At 40.3% G+C, this 17,429-nt stretch overlaps 1 protein-coding gene across 2 annotated transcripts in view; it reads right to left on the bottom strand.

Annotated features, from left to right (window-relative positions):
- AP1AR (adaptor-related protein complex 1 associated regulatory protein) overlaps window positions 1–17,429 on the bottom strand; it is a 39,633-nt gene that overhangs the window by 17,456 nt on the left and 4,748 nt on the right. For both annotated transcript variants that reach the window (XM_004686478.2, XM_012727936.1), the window contains exon 2: window positions 1,093–1,141. In XM_004686478.2, coding sequence (XP_004686535.1) covers window positions 1,093–1,141 — 49 coding nt within the window. The remainder of the gene's footprint in view (window positions 1–1,092; window positions 1,142–17,429) is intronic.

Genomic DNA, 17,429 nt, shown 5'->3' with positions numbered 1-17,429 from the left:
GAAACATGGATTAGAAGATACAGAAATAAGAATTTCTCTTATACTGCTTCTATCTGTTCATCTATTCGCTCAGAGATGTACTGAAATCCACCAGCTGATAATCACAACTGCCACACACCACGCCCCTCTGGAGAGGAATGTGAGCAAGTCACCACAATGTAGGGATGAGGGATGCCATTATGCCGAATGGGTGGAAGAAAGCCATTATTACAGTCTATTATGACGACTAATGCATTGTAAGTACTCTTCAACAAATAATCACTTCACAGAAAAGAGAGTGTTTTATTGACAATATTGTCTTGTTTTAAGATCAAGAAAACAATAATTCAAAAGGTCTGGAAGATACAGCAATCTGAAGAGATGGTGTAATGGTTCAAAACTCTTTAAAATTGGCTTGTCCTACTTTTAAAAACTAATTTCTGGCCTGCAGGCTTTCTCATCTAATAGAGGAGGCCATGCAGAGCAAGTGTTAAACTTTCAAGTCAGTTTTGGAGTAGCAGTAAGGGTCTGCTACTTACAGGGTATATTAAGCACAGTTTCTTCACTTGTCTACACTGCTGCAAAATAAGGTGATTGCTACACATACAAGAGAATTATAGAAGAAATATGTGTCATAAAACTCATAAACATAGGGAGGAAAAGCCAGAACTTAGCAGAGACTGAGTAAGTGTTATATTCTATTATGTCTTACATGCAAAGAAAAAGCAGTGATTCTGCTCTGTAGAGTTGTTCACAATCAACCTCCTGTTCTGAGTTGCTACCCCTCTCTTCTGGGGCAGGTCAACCCTTTTCTGTCTCTTAATGATAGAAGAATACCCTCTGAGTTGCGGAGGGTTGGAATACAAAACCATCACTTCCTCAGTAGAAATAACAACTCTATTCAACTTTCCTGATCCTCTGCAACCTTGTCCTTATTCTCCCTTTCTCAACTACCCCCATCCTTGCCCTTTTTAAAAGCATCAACAAGACTGAAATATAAACAGTTCATACTAAATTCAGGTTGAGATTCTTTCCCCTTAATTAAAAAAACAAAATGCTCTTGTGCCCTCTGGAAGGAACTTCTAATCTAATCAAATTCATGACTCTACTTACCTCTATAGTTAAATGCTCACCTCTTGAGCATGTCCTAAAATACTTGGATCTGGGAAGAAAAACAGAAAAACAGCTTTAAAAGTCATGATTCTAAAAATGATTGAACACAGCAGGATAAAAACACTTTCTCAAGACCAACTTTATATTCTCTAATAAAGTATCTCGTAAGAAGGAACCACCAAATTTCTTAAGAATGTAAATAGTGCAGATTTTTAAGCCTAGTTATGAATTTAAGCATGTACTCAACCACACACTTTCTGCTGGTATTAGTATTATCTAAGTATGTAATAATTGACTTACTGGATTTACAAAATAGAAAATATAAATCTTAAAATTTATATTTATCATTTTCACTTAATCAAGAAAAAGACCTTATTAAAAGGCTAACCACGGGCCAGTACATCCCCAGTTTTGTTAAACATGTAAAACAACAATGATCTAAAAGGATAATGTAGACTGGGTCCAGCCCCTATGGAAAGCTGTGTGGAGATTCCTCAAAACACTAGAAAGACATCTTACATATGACCCAGCAATTCCACACTGTGATACCCACCCAGAGAACACAAAAACACTAACTCAAAAGGAAGCCAGCACTCTCTGTTTACGGCTAAATGCCCCAGGACAAGTAAATGGCTCAAGAATGGTGGTGTGCATACACAATGGAATATTACTTAGCTGTTAAGAAGGATTAATTATGCCATTTGAGGCAACATGGATGGAGCTGGAAGGAGTTATCCTAAGTGAGATAAATCAGGAGAAAGATAAAATATTGAATGGTTTCATTTACAGATGGAATAAATATAAATCAAAGGCTCAGACAAAGACAAAATTTAAATCCAACTCTTGAAATCTGTCCATAGAGCTAAGCATCCAGGAGGTGATGGAGAGGGGGTAAAAAAAAGGGGGATTGAGCACAACAGACTAATGGGAGAATTATGGGTGCTTTGGTGGTGGGAGAATTAAGATGGTAAGCACACCTGAGGGGAGAAATTTCTTATCATGAAAAAGATGAGCAGAATGTAAAGTAGGGGCCCTTCCTGCTGGCGCAAGGGGTTAAGCACAGCACTATGAAGATATCTGCTGCCACTACAGCATAAGTTCGATCCCCGGCCAGGGAGCTGACCCACATGGTACAGGATGCCTCTCCCTTCTGGCCTGCTGTTCCCCTCAGCAGTGTCTTTCAGTAGATCTGCCTTTTCTGCTCTCCACTCTGTCCCTGGTGAACCCTCTCACACTCTCCTTCCCACACCTCTGGCCGGTACCCCAGTTCTTGTATGCGTAAATACATAAATCTTTAAAAAAATGTAAAGTAATGGTAGTCAGACAAAAGATATGTTAAAAAAAAAATAAAAGGGTATCGGCTAGTAAGTTCAGAGGGTCATCTTCGGACGGTAGATCTCTGTTCTATCTGCTCTGACGCTATTCTTTAACAACTACAGCACGGAAGGTGGTGTAGGTCAAAACTACTCAGATGTCTTCACTACTGGAAGTGCTGAGAGGTCATCAGGCTTCACTTATAATGTGGTTGCTGTTAAGGCTACCAAAATTGGAGGAGAGGACTCCCCCTCTCCCCAAGGGGATCTAAAATCACACTGAGGGTTCCTATTGTGCCAGGATTCTTGGACAGAAAGCTGCCTTTTAAAGAAACATGAAGAACTGGGGTTAGGACAGGTCAGAAGGCTCTGTATTAGAGCTGTATGTGTGGAGGAAGGGAGCGGTCAGGTTTAGTGAACAACATTTTGGTGTTCTTAAATTTTAACATGAATAAAAAGAACGATGCAATAATAGGGGTTATTTTCCTGGTACCATCTTTGTTCAACAGACCTGAAGCTGTTTTATTGCCCACTAGAAGATCTCTGGTAAAATACAGAGGAGATGGTACTGTCACCCCACAGATCTAATAATTTATGGGACATATCCAGTATACACAGTGTCTTTAATTCTCTAAGCGCCCCACGTCCCATTTCTGTTACCTTCCCTATTTCTCAGACAAACCCTGAGATGAGTCGAGCACTGTGTTCTGGTGAGGGGTCTGGTGAAAGGGTCTGGTGCTTCTCCCCCCTGTAACCATCATTCTCTCCCCTGAATGAAGACTGTCTCTGATTAATCTACTTCCCTTTCCAGGCTACTCAGTGGTGTAACTGAATAATGAAATAAAGTTCACTAAGACTAAGTGTTTCTCCATAAGCCATCAGTATGACATCACTGTTGAAGCAAAGCCTAAAGCTAAGGAGTGCGCTGTGCTCACTGAGAGGTAATTGTTCACTGTGACCTTACATGAGAGGACAGAACGCTGTGTGCTGCCGATGATACATTAATCTATAACTTGAGCAGAAATTAGTCTGTCTCCCCCTTCCTGTTCCCTGCATGCATATCCGACTGTACTGAGGACAATCAAGTTCCTGTGCGTGATAGACCCCAGCTTCTGACCCACCCAGACCACAGCCATCCCTAGATCTCATTTGAGTGGTTCAGGGTGTCAGAGAGGCTGAACAGACACAACAGCTTCTTGGGAGCTACCAGGAGTTGTGCTTCGGACAATAGTGCAGAGAGGAATGAAATCAAAATAGGCCGTGACAGCACCAGAGTCCCCCGAGGGACCCCACTGCACCCCTAGCCTCACATAGCTAGGTTAGGACTCGACAAACTTAGTGTCTTTATAAGAAATCCCGACTTCTGCCTCAGAGCTTGATTTCGGTTCCTGTCCCTACAACCAAAGTCTCGACGAACAAACAGGTCTAAGTGAGATGATGCAAAAAAAAGCTTTTTTAATGGCAATTAAAAGGGGGACACTTGGGGCCCTCCCTGGTGGCGCAGTGGGTTAAAGCACAGCACTGAGAATCTAAAGCCGCTTCCGCATGAGTTCGATCTCCGCCTGCCTCGGAGGTGACCACATGGCGAGGCAGACCTCTCCTGACCTGCCCGCTGCTCCCCTCAGCAGTGTGCTTCGTGGATCTGCCTGTTCTGTTCCCCGCTCTGTCTCTGGTGAAGCCTCTCGCCGCCCCTGAGCCTCTGGCCTGTACCCCAGATCTGTATGCACAAATAAATAAATCTTTGGCAATTAAAAGGGGGACACTTGGGGCCCTCCCTGGTGGCGCAGTGGGTTAAAGCACAGCACTGAGAATCTAAAGCCGCTTCCGCATGGTTCGATCCCGCCTGGCCTCGGAGGTGACCACATGGCGTGGCAGACCTCTCCTGACCCGCCCGCTGCTCCCCTCAGCAGTGTACTTCGTCGATCTGCCTGTTCTGCTCCCCACTCTTCCTGGTGAATCCTCTCACCGCCCCTGAGCCTCTGGCCTGTACCCCAGCTCTGTATGAATAAATAAATAAATAAATAAATCTTTAAAAAAAAAAAAAAGGGGGACACTTGAAGAATTATTATTAAAGCGAAAGGTAAGCAGAAGAGCAAAGTCAGTTTGGGAAAAAATTCAAGCTTCACTTTTCAGACACATCAGATCAGACCTTACTGTTCACAAAGGGCATGTATCGACTCCTATAGTCACAAATGCTAAGATTATATTGACAGATTAAATATTCAATTTGGCAAATGCAGATGCAACATTTTTATTAGAAGAGCTTTATGTTGGGATGTATTGGAAAAGAAGTTGAGAACCATTGTGCATATTTTAAAAGGAATTAGAGTGCCAACTGCTTGAAAGGTAGCATTTCAGTTGCAGAGAGCTGCCTGTTACTTCAGCTGTGAGACAAATAAAACACCAATCTTTGCATCTTACCAGAAAGGCTTAAAGCCTGAGAAATCTGGAATATAATTCTTTCGGTGCCCCCTAACAAGTAAACAAATGTTTCACAATTTGTGCCTAGTGGTTTTGGTCAATCCAATCTTTGTGGTGAAGATGAGGTTGCAGGCGAAGGGGAAAGAACGGAGAAGGCGAAGGAGACATTTCTCTAATCAACGTGGAGCCAGGCGTGCTGTGTGCTGGCATCACAGTGCCCAGGGATGGCGACCTACCAGTCTGCAGCCGACACGCCTGAGAAGGGGAACAAGAAGCAAGCAGCTAAGTGTGTCATGGGTGGGGCTACCATGAAAGGAACACCTCAGAGTAATGAGGGTAGTTTCTCTGGACACACATTGGTTCGGGAGGCCATTCTGCGAAAAGCAAGATGGAACAAGGACCCCAAGGAAATGAGGAGGTCAGCTAGTGACATAACTGGAGGATAAGACTTCCAAGCAGAGGGGGGAAAAACACACAGTTTCTGAAGCAAAATGATGCTTGGCATATTCTAAAAAAAAGAAGGGTCCCTGACAGGCTAGAGAAAAGAGATGAGACTGAGAGAGAGCAGGGCCAGACAAGGGGCATTTGTAAGAGCTGGGAAGGGGCAGCATTTTATTCTCAGTAACAACATACAGAAGAGGTTTTGGCCTTTGGCATTTATCTTCTTCATTTAATCATGAAAAATTTCAAGTATGTAAAAGGTAGATGGAGTGACCTCACCACCCCGTTTAGAATGTTACCATTTTCCTGATCTTATTTATAACAAGTCCTCATTCTGTTTTGTGAGAATATTTTATTATTTTTTATTAACTACATTTTTTTTTTTTTTGCCTTTTATCTTTGTAATCCCCATCATTCTCCTGCTTCGCCAAGCGGAATTCTGCCTATGAAACATCACCATATTCTGTTTGGGGAGAATATTTTAAGTCAATGTAAGCAATGTTATTTTACCCTTTCTTCAATTGGCAGCTCTAATTATTAAGAATCTTTTTCATCTTTAAAACTAAACCACCATGTCATTATCACACCTAACAAAATAAAAAGTAATTTCATAATACTATTTCTCAGTCTATATTTCAACTTCCCTGCTTATCCTTTTACACGACTCATTCAAACCAAAGTCCACTCAGGTCTACACACTGCCTTATTTGGTGGACCTCGATCTGGAATAACCCCTAAGGTTAGATTCTGTGTCTGGCTCATTTACCACTGTAACTTCAGAACTTAAAATGGGACTGACGTCCTCGACTGAGCAGACGAATGAATGACAACACCAAGCCCCGTACTTCACAGAGAACACACACACATTTCGACTTCCATCACAGCACTGCTGCCTATTTCCACCTTTAACTGTATTTTCCTTTTGTCTCAACAGTCCTCCTTCTGCGCTGTCACCTTTTCTCACACCACTGATTTTATTGAAGAAACAGTGTCACCTGTCCTTAGAATCCCTCATATCCTAAATTCCACTGATTTATTCCCCTTTCTACCTCCCCCCCCCGCCCTGGATGATAATTCTTTTCTCTATGTTTTCTACATATTGGCAGTTTGACTTAGAAGCCTGATGACAACGGGGCGATTTCTTTAGGTCAGAATTCTTCATACCTGGTACTTGTGTCTGGGCCACATCATGAGGAACTCTGTTTCTGTTTGCACCACATTTTTACTAACATTCAGAGTGATCTGCAGGCTCTGTATCCTCACCCTAATCCAGCCATTATAAAGCTCCACATCAACCTTTTCCCACATGATTTTAACATCCGTTAACAATCAATGCTCAGCTCCATTATTACATTAAAGGGTTCAAAAATCACAATTTTCCAGTTCTACCATTTTTTAAAAATTTATTAGTGGTGTAAGAACTTTACTGGGCAATGATAAATCCCTGGAAAATATAATGTTCTAAAGCATTGTTATTTCAACTTAAAAAAAAAAAAAACAAACCCTCACTGGAGGATCCTAAACAGTAAATGATCTGACATTTATATTAAGAGGCCAGTTAGGACATTCTGTAACAGGGCAGCAAAGAAATGATGTTAGCTTGGATCACCAAGCAGAATTGATAAGTAGTTCTGAAAAAAATAAATGCTGTAGGATTTGCCAACGTATCAGCTTAGTTTATGTAAAAAGGAAGACTCCAGGATATCTCCTCAGTGTTTGCTCGTTAAGACTAGAGGAGAGGAAGAAGGCTGGAGAGGGAGCAGGTCTGTTTGTGAATGCCTTGACCTTGACAGTCCAGAGTGTGGGTGAGAGACCGCTTTTCAAATTCCATGTCTGGAACATTATTCTGAACATCAGTTCCAAGGTTCCTCCAGCACTGTTTATAGTTAACCCTGTGGCTGTATCTCAATCCCCATCACTCCTTTCCTCCTTGACTCAAACCCAGTATAGTCCTCCTCTCTTCCTATCCCAAGGAAGGTTGGAAGACAAAAAGGCTGGGTGCAGTGTCAGCAACCACCCCGCCCCCCCCAACACACACACATTTTTCACATTATTCCCCATACATACATGTGCTTATTATTATTTTTTTAATATTTATTTATGCATACAGAACTGGGGTACAGGCCAGAGATGCAGGGATGGTGAAAGGATTTGCCACACAGAGTGGGGAGTAGAACAGGCAGATAGATGAAGTACACTGCTGAGGGGAGCAGCAAGCGGGTCAGGAGAGGCCTGCAGCACCATGTGGTCACCTCCGGGGCAGGCGGGGATCGAACTCATGCGGAAGTGGCTTTAGCTTCTCAGTGCAGTGCTTTAACCCGCTGCGCCACCAGGGAGGGCCGTGCTTATTGTTTTTAAGGGCTTTATGTGGTTACTTCTAATCACTGTGCAGAAATAGACGTGCAGTCTATTTCTGGGACAGAGAGGAATGAGTTATCTCCCATTAAGTTGGAAGTATAGGAAATAAAAGTTAAAACAATAAAAGCTATACAATGGATCAGTTATTTGACAAGTTCAATTTACATTAAGGAAGGAGAATAGCTCCAGAGCCTTAACTCTTAAAGAGAACATCTTAAAAAAGGATGTGTTAAGTAGAAGGAATAGAAGAACAGAAAACAGAAGCAAATGTTGTCAGATTTATCAAATGACTGCAGAAGAGTCACCAGCTCAAGGCACTGAGCTGTTTTTGGCCCAGTGCTGGACAATGCTCCAGGGTGACAGGTTACCTGAAATACAGGACTACCTTTGTAGTGGTTCCTTATTTACTAAGCACTTCCACCCTAAAATATTTCATTCACAGTGAAAGTAAGTCCTGATTTGACTATGAAGTACTGTACACTTCTTGGACATCCACCTTTTTTACTTTTAATTACTAAATTTGTGTTGTTTTTTTTTTTTTTTACATCTGACCTGATGAAATCAAAATTACTATGTATTACAGGGGCAAAAAAACTTTGAAGTCCTTCACAGCAATATTTCCTTTATAGTACTAGCTCCTGGTTGGAAATTTTTTCTTCCTAGTACCATTAAAAAAAGAGCAGAGGAAAAGGAGATAAAAAGAATTGGATCATAGCCTAAAGCTAGAAACTTGGTACCGACTAATTAGAAGTACATTGCCAACGACCTTCATGAAAGCTAAGTGTTAGGCTAGGGAAAGAAAAAATGAGTACAAGGGTAATGCCTTTTGCAAAGGCCTCACTCTCCAGTTAAATACTCTTTAGAGAAATAACAAGAACTGGCTTTTCTTCAATTTGTCAAAAAAAAAAAAACCACTGTTGTATTAACTTAATACTTGCAACCACCCGATGCTGCAAACCCAAAAGTGCAAGGAGAGACTTGCACTTGCGAAGTATCCACAACACACGAGGCTAGGCCTGTCTCTGCACTTTATGTGTATTTACTTCCCAGGGTGAGGCCGTCAGGTGCTGTCAGTTCACGGGGCCGGTCAGCTCCATCCACCACAACAGCTATGAGCCATGGCGGCTCCTGGCACTGAAACGTGGCTACGTGTCAACTGAGAATTGGGCGTCAGAGTAGGCTGGGTTTGAAGACTTTGCATAAAAAGGGAAAAGAAAATATCTTTTCCAATAGCGAAGCTCTTTCAACATCTACCCGTGATCAGGAATAATTATGTTTTAGGTCTTCCCGACTCCCCCCCTCCAGTTCAGTTGACTGCAACTCTGTGACTGAAGTCACTGATGTGTAAGATCCAACACTGTGGATGCTGCGTGACTCTAAGAGTGTGCTCCTTGCATTTTATACTTTCACTACTCTCTTAGAAGATAAAATAAGTATTAATCGCAGAACATTTATTTTGTTATTCGAACAAATCTGGTGACATTTAAAATGAAATCTGATTTAGAATGTTCATCATTAACTCAAGAATCTAAAAATTAGAGATTCTAATTTTTGTAGACCAGGTAAGTAACAATCCTATTATTGTTACCAGGTAAGTGGGTCATATTATACAAAGCTCCCTAAATTTACTAAAAAAAAAAACTGTGAATCAGTACAAATTTAAGATTTTTCTATTATGTAAATATAACCACTTAAAAATAAAAATAGGAAACTAAAACCATATTCTCTGCTTTCACAGGTGAACATCTATAGCTACTGAATCTCAAAATTACTTTCATTTATAATAACCTATATAACACCAAGAAAAAAAACTTCCAGATTCATACAACCCAAAGATTCTCAGAGGAGGAAGTATTGGAAATCTCACAGAAAATAAGTGAGAAAGTGGCAACAATAAATTTAGGCAGGGATCAATCCCTCAGCCCTAGGCAAAGATCTCCATAATTAACTTATTATTACTGACAGCAAATCACTGGACACCTCTAATAAGTTTAAAATTTTAAAAAAGAGGCCCTTAAAGCACTGCAATGAGAAACTAAAGCCACCTCCGCATGAGTTCGATTCCCGCCTGCCCCAGAGGCGACCACATGGCGAGGCAGACCTCTCCTGCCCGCCAGCTGCTCCCCTCAGCAGTGTACTTCGTCGATCTGCCTGTTCTGCTCCCCGCTCTGTCTCTGGTGAATCTCTCACCCTCCGCATCTCTGGCCTGTACCCCAGTTCTGTACGAATAAATAAATAAATCTTTAAAAAAAAATTTTTTTTAAAAAGAGAAGAGTCCCAGAACACACCACATTAAAATGTGCCTGATCAGACACTCTTAGTCCTAATAGCTCTGTCTTGGTGAAGCAGCTACACCTCAGCATGTGACTCACTTCCTTAAATGTGACCACTGCTGTGCTCTCCCACAGGTTCTGTTCTACTCAGCTATTTGTGTACACATTTGTCTTTACAGACTTTAAATTGTTAGCGCTTATTATCTGAGAAGACAAGTCACTTTCAAAGTGTGTAGACTGTTTTTGATCCTTTGCTCATCATTGAAATTACTGGAATCAGCTTCACAAGTTCTAGAAGATTTATTAGGACTGCAGTTACAACTGCACTGAATTCAGTTCTTTTTATCCAAGAACATGGCATTGTCCTCCATTTATTTCACAAATTTTTCTTTTTAAATAGTATCCTACTCTTACACTTCTACTATTCCTACTTTCTTGTATTTGTCACTGCTAATATAAACATTAAAGTTTTTTATAGTAGCAAAAAACCCTAAAAAACAAAAAACCAAACCCTCAAAATAATCTAAATTGTTCATCAGCAAGAGAAGAATAACTCAACTGTGGCCTATTATTACAACGAAGCCTTACACAGTTGTAAAAACATAAGTTTGAAAACGGGAATTTTGACCATTCCAGTTAAGAATAAGTAAGACTTGCTCTCTCACGGTCTACTGTATTTTGAGTGACAAAGAAACATGAACACCATTCTTTCCTTCACCTTAGAGCAAACTTTGCTGTTCCTGTAGGAACAGGCACCATGCGAACCCTAGGGTAACACGTGGGGTGAATACACAGTGAGTGAATGCAGAAAAAGTATGGAATTGGAGTCGAGGCAACAAATGATGACGGCCTGAAGAGCATGCTCAACGAGAGATGGACAAACAAAGATTTGCATCAAAACCACCCAGGGTTGAGGGGTAGCTAGGAAATACAAGATGAAGGGGAGAAGAATCAGAATCCCAATGGGATGCAACAGAAAAGCAGCAGGAGCACAAGAAGAAAATAAAAGTGGCAAATGTAAGACATAAGACCTCAACGCCACAGGTGAAAAGGACAAGAGGCAAAGCAACACGAAACATTGCAAAACTCCTTTAGAGCCACGCTGTCTCACACAAAAAAGCTGAGCTGTGAAGAAAATGGCTCAAGTCCTCACATGTGCATCTAACTTGCATGAATTTAGTCATTCATATGCCCTGTAGGGGAAGAGGACAAAAATAATATGGGCAACAATCCATCATTCAGTTCAAGAGCATGAATACCATGGTGAATCTAAACAGCTGAGAGGCTCCAAACACAACGATGTAGAGAGAATAGCAGTCTATTTTCCCTTTCCTATCCATCTATAGCTCGACAGTCAGTCATTAGACAAGACTGTTGTGTCCCTGAGTGCAATCTCTACATGAAGTAGAGTTTTTGGGTTCACTGTACTTCTGCTGAAGATGTAAAAGTGGATTCAGACATTAAAGGACATGAGAAATGGAGGAAAGACAGGATAGCATACTCTGAATGATGGTGGCGGTAGAGGAAGGTAGAAGAATTCTAAAGTAATGTGGCACACAGTGGAGATTTTTGCCTATGTAATGTTCAATGTTGCCAACACAGGTATCAAGACAGTCTTATATTAAGGATAAAATCAGTATTAACAGTGAAAATGCAGTATTTATGTATCTACCTGTTATTCATAGCAGATAGAAACTCTGCTATACCAAAGTGAGTTAAGTGAAAGATAACAGGAAAAATCATCATACACCCTACATTGGGATTGTTTCTTTTCTTCATATTCTCCTATTCATTAGCTGTTAAACACATAGATGCCTTTACCTTCTGTTTGACATTATAAGTAAATGACGAAAAGTGGTGCTAAATTGTCCATAGTCTATTAAAAATTAAACATTTTCCAAATCCCTCTCTTTTTTTTTTTGAACAAAAGATTAGAAAGGTTGCAAATCAGATGCCTGGCAAAAGCTATTACAATGAATAAGATGGACACATCATTTTTCATTTAGTATCAAATACCTCAAAAGAGGCTTAACATTTCAAATCTCAAGGAATGCCACATCAACAAATTCTCAGGCTAGATACAGCACTGACATAGGTGGTTACGGTAATAAACTCCTAAGTTGGTGCAAGCCAACTTAGAACGAATGGCTTTTTTAAAAACTTATTTAATCCCTTGAAAAAGATCAAACTTCCTGCTAAATACACTGAAGTCAGAAAACATGGGTTGAGACAAAAAAGGATTTCTATTAGTCTAGTGCAGAAAAAGCAGATGTGAAGGAAGTAACTCAAAGGGATCTTAGAGGTGCTTTAGCTTTTTGTCACTCATTCCCTGTCGTCAGTGAACAGCAGTTGAAATTGTTGATTACCTACCTTTCTTTCAGAAATTGTTGCCACCTAGGTGTGTGACACTGAATCGTCAAAAAAAATTTCTTTTAAAGGATTTTAAATGCACTAGGTTCCACTGCATTTAAAGTAAGAAAATGAATAAAAATGGCCAAGCTCCCAGAAGGCTAACAGCCTTTTGGTGTAGACTTACAGGTAAATAAGCAAATACCACGTTCTGAAAGGGACATGTTCGTATAGGGACACTTGAGAATCTTATGAATCAAGACTCCCCCCCAGTGGTGGAATATTCTAGGATTCAACAAATACAATGGCAGGGGAGAGTGAAAAGACCAAGGTAGTTATGAAACCTATTCATTCATTCATCAATCAACAAGAATTTACTGGACTTCTATGCGACAGGTGCAAACTTGGTGCTGGGCATTCAATGGTAAGCAAGCAAGAACAAGCACTCCTTCCCTTACACAGAGTGGAAGACAAACCAAATAGTTATACTACTTGGGTAAAACTGTAACCCCAAGGAAATGATCACATGAAAAGGAAGATGGTTCCACGATGGTGCGCTTAGGAAACGGTTTGCAAACATGTCAGTGGGAAATAGCCCTTGAGCAGGCATCTGAAAGATTTCAAGTTAACTAAGTAAAAAGGGATGAAGTGCATTCAAGGGAGAGGGTGACATAGATGAAGCACCACTGAGCGAGACATGTATATTTATTTATTCTAAAGATGTGGTAAACCAGTGAAGAATTTTAAGTTATTTTGTATTGAAGATTTGCATTTAAGATCATGCTGACTCCAGAATGCAGGATAAATTGACAGAGGTCACCAAGAGATGGGGGTAGACCGGCTGGTAATCTTTTCACTCAATCAACAAATATTTATTGAGTGTCTACTATGTGTCAAGCACTGTTAACTTAATGGATATATAGAAATAAATAGAAGCCCCTGACCTCATGGAATGCATACTCTGTTGACAGACAATAGACAAATACTCAGCCTAATAAAGTTATGCAGTGGGTAAGAGCTGTGAAGGAAAGTAAAACAGTGTCAAACAATCTATGAAAAAGTGCTACTTAACAGAGCATACTGGAAATCTAGGCAAGTAATGACGGCACCTTGAACTAAGAAGGCAGTAGTGCGAAAAGACTGAAGAGCTATTTTTAAAAATCAGTAAGAAAATTAACCAGAGGACATCGATCAACTTAAGAGGGAGGGACCCTGGTGGTGCAATGGGTTGGGACGCAGAACTACAAGCTAACCGCAGCTGTTTCAGTGTGAGTTTGATCCCCAGCCTTGGAGGTGACCCACATGGCGTGGCAGATCTCTCTTCAGCAGTATACTTTTTTGATCTGTCTGTTCTGCTCCCTACTCTGTCCCTGGTGAATCCTCTCACTACTCCTGACCTGTATGCATTAATACATCTTTAAAAAAAAGAAAAAGAGTGGGGAGGAAAATGGACAAGGGGATACAAGAGGTGGTGGTGGTGGGGAATAAGCCAATAAAAACCAAAATAGTTATTTAGGAGATACCAAAAAATGTAGTTTGGAGAATGGCCTAGAAATACAGCATGAAGGAAAAAAGTTTCAGTCACTCCCAGCTAGTGATCCACACATGGTATTCATTAAGCACGTAGCATCTACATTTTGAAGTGATAAGGAATATTCATAGGCGATAGGGAAGATATATCTATTACTGAAGACAGAGGGAAAACCTAAGGGTATAAAATTACAGGAGTTACAGGAGGCGTGAACAGCATGGTGTTAAAAGATCAAGCGCAGTAAGGATTAGTAACACCCACAGCACCGTAATGATTACTTTAATGTTATGATGGGGTGGGCAACAAGAAGGGAAGAGGGTCAGAGAGAGCCTACACTAGATGGCCTTGGAGACTGATGAGAAGGGGGAAAGCAGACATCTACACTTCAAGCTGTTGAAGGAAAAAGGCAGGAGGCAGGATAATAGCTGGAGGGAACACAGGGAGTGCAACTAAGATTTTATGCTTGTTTCTTTTTTGGTTTTCAGATGAGAGGCATCAAATCAAAATGGTATCAAGAGGGTAAAACAAGATATACAAGACCAAGTGTCTCTCGTAAGCGGGCGAGGATGGGAAAGCTGAAAAGATGTAGAGCATTCAGAAGGTACAAGACGGTATGTTACAGAAACTGACAACCTGGGTTTGGAGGGCGAGTAAGAGAGGACTACAACTTTTAGGTCATGGCCTAGGGGACTGACTGTATTTTACTTTACAACTCACCAGGGAATAAAGTTATACAATGGATGTCATTTTTTTAAAAAGAGGAAAGAATTATGAGAAGCAATGAAGATGAGCTCAGCTTTGCTGCGTGAGCTTGAGGGTCTATTGGACACCAAGATGGAAATACCAGGCAATCAATCTGATGTTTCAGAGCTTAGACTGAGATGTCAGGGTGTGTGTGTAACTATGAGAGTGGCATTTTTGAATAGTTTGTTAGAATGCAGTCAGTCAGAAAGGTTTCATTCCATCACCATACTTAAGAAAGTATCTTCAGGAAGGAAAATATACTATAGGAGAATAGAATGAGGTTAGGAACAGAACACCAGGAATCCTCTAAAGTGTAAGTAACAGAGTGTTCAAGAAATTGATACTCATTTCAATACATTGTCATTTTCTTTCGTAGCTTTTGAAAGGTCAAAAGAAATGCTTTATACTTACCTATTTGCAAACTTGAGAAAAATGTAGAAAACCAAACTGAGTCCCTCAATGATACCACTGATTACTGTTTCTATGATATATATTATGATCAAATACTTTCAAAATTCTGAGTGGTAGCCTATATGATTTTTCAAAGAAACCATAAAATCTGTTGGAAACATGTTTGACTATTGACTGTGAGGTATTTTTTTTACCAAAGTCAGAGTTATTTTGAGACGCCCGCCCCCCCCCCCAAAGAAGGACAAAGGTAAAACATTTTCCTAAATGTTACAAGTTTATAAATAATACCCCCTTACTGGTCATTCAATAAACATGAGATGCTGAGAGGAAAGAGAAAGATAAGACAGTCCCTGACCTTGAAACGCTCTCAACCTATATGTACGAGGAGCTGGCAAACAAGGTCCAAAGGCCAAATCAGGCCCAATGCTTCAACTGTAGAAAGTCTCATGGGACGCACTCACTTTCGCTTATATATTATCTATGGCTGCTTGATTACCAAAATAGAGTGGTTACAACAGAGACCTCATGACCTGCAGAGCCTAAAATATGTATTGTCTGGTCCTTTACAGAAAAAGTTTACCAGACTATCATACAGAACAGATTGAATAAGCCTGTGCAAAATATTATTTCCTCAGGGAGATAATACTATCTCAAAGTTGGAGCAGGTTTCAAAGGGGAGGTAAAATTTAAGAATTAGCAAAAGTTCACCAAGAATAGAAATAAGAGAAGATACCATGCACAAAGACACAGGGTGGAAGAACCCCAGTGACACAGAGGATGTCAGGAGCACAGCAAGTGAAAACATGGCAGAGAAAACGGACTCACTGATTTTTTCCTGCTGCTTCCCTGTTCTGCCAAGCTCAAGTGCTTAGGGAGTAAAGTCTACCATTTTAGTATATCCTCCAAGGAAAACATAATTAGGCTGGTAAAATAGATTAAGGTTAAGTTACCTTGTCAGGAGTTTAAATCTGATGCTATTACATTCGTTTATTTAAAAGTCAACCTACTAAGTAAGGTATATAAAGAGTTAAGCTTTTTAAAATTAGAATTCAATGTTTTCTTTTGTTATTCTCACTGATTAGTATTCTAACATGATTTTCTGAACCAGAGAACAAAGAGTGAAATTACACTCTTTATCTAAAAGAACTGCATTTAATCCTGAGTATACAAATGAACATTATATTGCACATTTGAATGCCATGCAATTTATCATGTGTCATAGCAGGAAAAAAAGGCTGAGCACTGTAGACAAATGGGAAATTGTTAAACAAGGAAAAGCATGATCCAACCTGGGTTTTAGAAAACCTCATTCCAGTAAAAGGAAGGGAAACAGCCTTGGAGCCTGAGAGGAACAACAGCGAGAGCGGTTTAGAAGCTGGTGTGGTGGTATCAAAGACAATGTTTAAAGGCAGAAGCATATAAAGGAAACAGGTTCAGTGTGTATTACAGAGCGACTGCATAGCTGATCAGAGGGAGGTAGAGGCAATGAAGTGTGCAGTTCAGAGGATGGTGAAGGGCTGGTAAGGGAACTTGGGGCTTTCAGATGTATGTGGGACACAACAGGTACTCTGACGCGCTGTGTAGAGAGCCTCAGTTGCATCCAAGTGTATTTCTACAGTGGGCACTGAGGCCACAGTGCTCAGCCTTTGCAGAGGTCTATTCAGAAGACATGAGATTTAGAAATGGTGGTGGCTAAGTCACTGGAATGAATGCAATATCTTCAGGGTTCTATGTGAAAGGAAAACAATGAGAGGAGAGCAAAATCCCTATTTAGCAGGCAGGTACTGTAAAATTATTAAGGACAGGGACAGGAAAATAAAGATAAAAACTGCCTAGAGGTCATGGACATAGTTTTAAGCAAAGGATAACAGCTTATTGCACTAAAGAGCCAACTTGTTGAGATGAGAATTAAGACCTCCAGGTGACAAAAAAACAAGATAGAGCACTAAGACACAGAACCACCACACTTTACGGACAGAATACAAGGCAAAATATTAGTGGCTAAGGGTAGGGTCTCTGATGGCAGAAGGACAGGGCTACCGTCCCAGCTCTGCTATCTTGGGCAAACTTTCTAAGCATCAGTTTTCAACCTATAATGTACATAAGACTACTTACCTTCCTCGCAGGACTGTGGTGAGGGATAAGTGGGATAATGTAAAGTACTTAGGACAGTGCCTGGCTCATAGGAAGTAATCAAATGTTGGCAGCTGTTATTAAAATCTTATTTTTACTAGGAAACAGCAAATCATTGTAAACTATTGCCGGAAGGCAACTTTGCTGCTGGAGTCAAAAAGGCCAACAAAGGTTAAGTATCAAGAAGGATATGTGATCATCCCTTTATGTAAACAACAGTACATTTTAAGTAGAACCCCTGTGTAGAATGAGAAGGTAAGATAAAATATGAGAATTAAAATACAACACAAGAAAATATAACTAGGATTTCAGATTGAAAGGGAGAGAGACAAAAAAAAAAAAAAAAAAAAAAAAAAAAAAAAA

Source organism: Condylura cristata, unplaced genomic scaffold (assembly GCF_000260355.1).
Source record: "Condylura cristata isolate star-nosed mole 26May11 unplaced genomic scaffold, ConCri1.0 scaffold00021, whole genome shotgun sequence".
NCBI classification, from domain to species: Eukaryota; Metazoa; Chordata; class Mammalia; order Eulipotyphla; family Talpidae; genus Condylura; species Condylura cristata.
The sequence above is the reverse complement of the archived record's forward strand: the minus strand, read 5'-3'. Positions and strand labels throughout refer to the sequence as shown.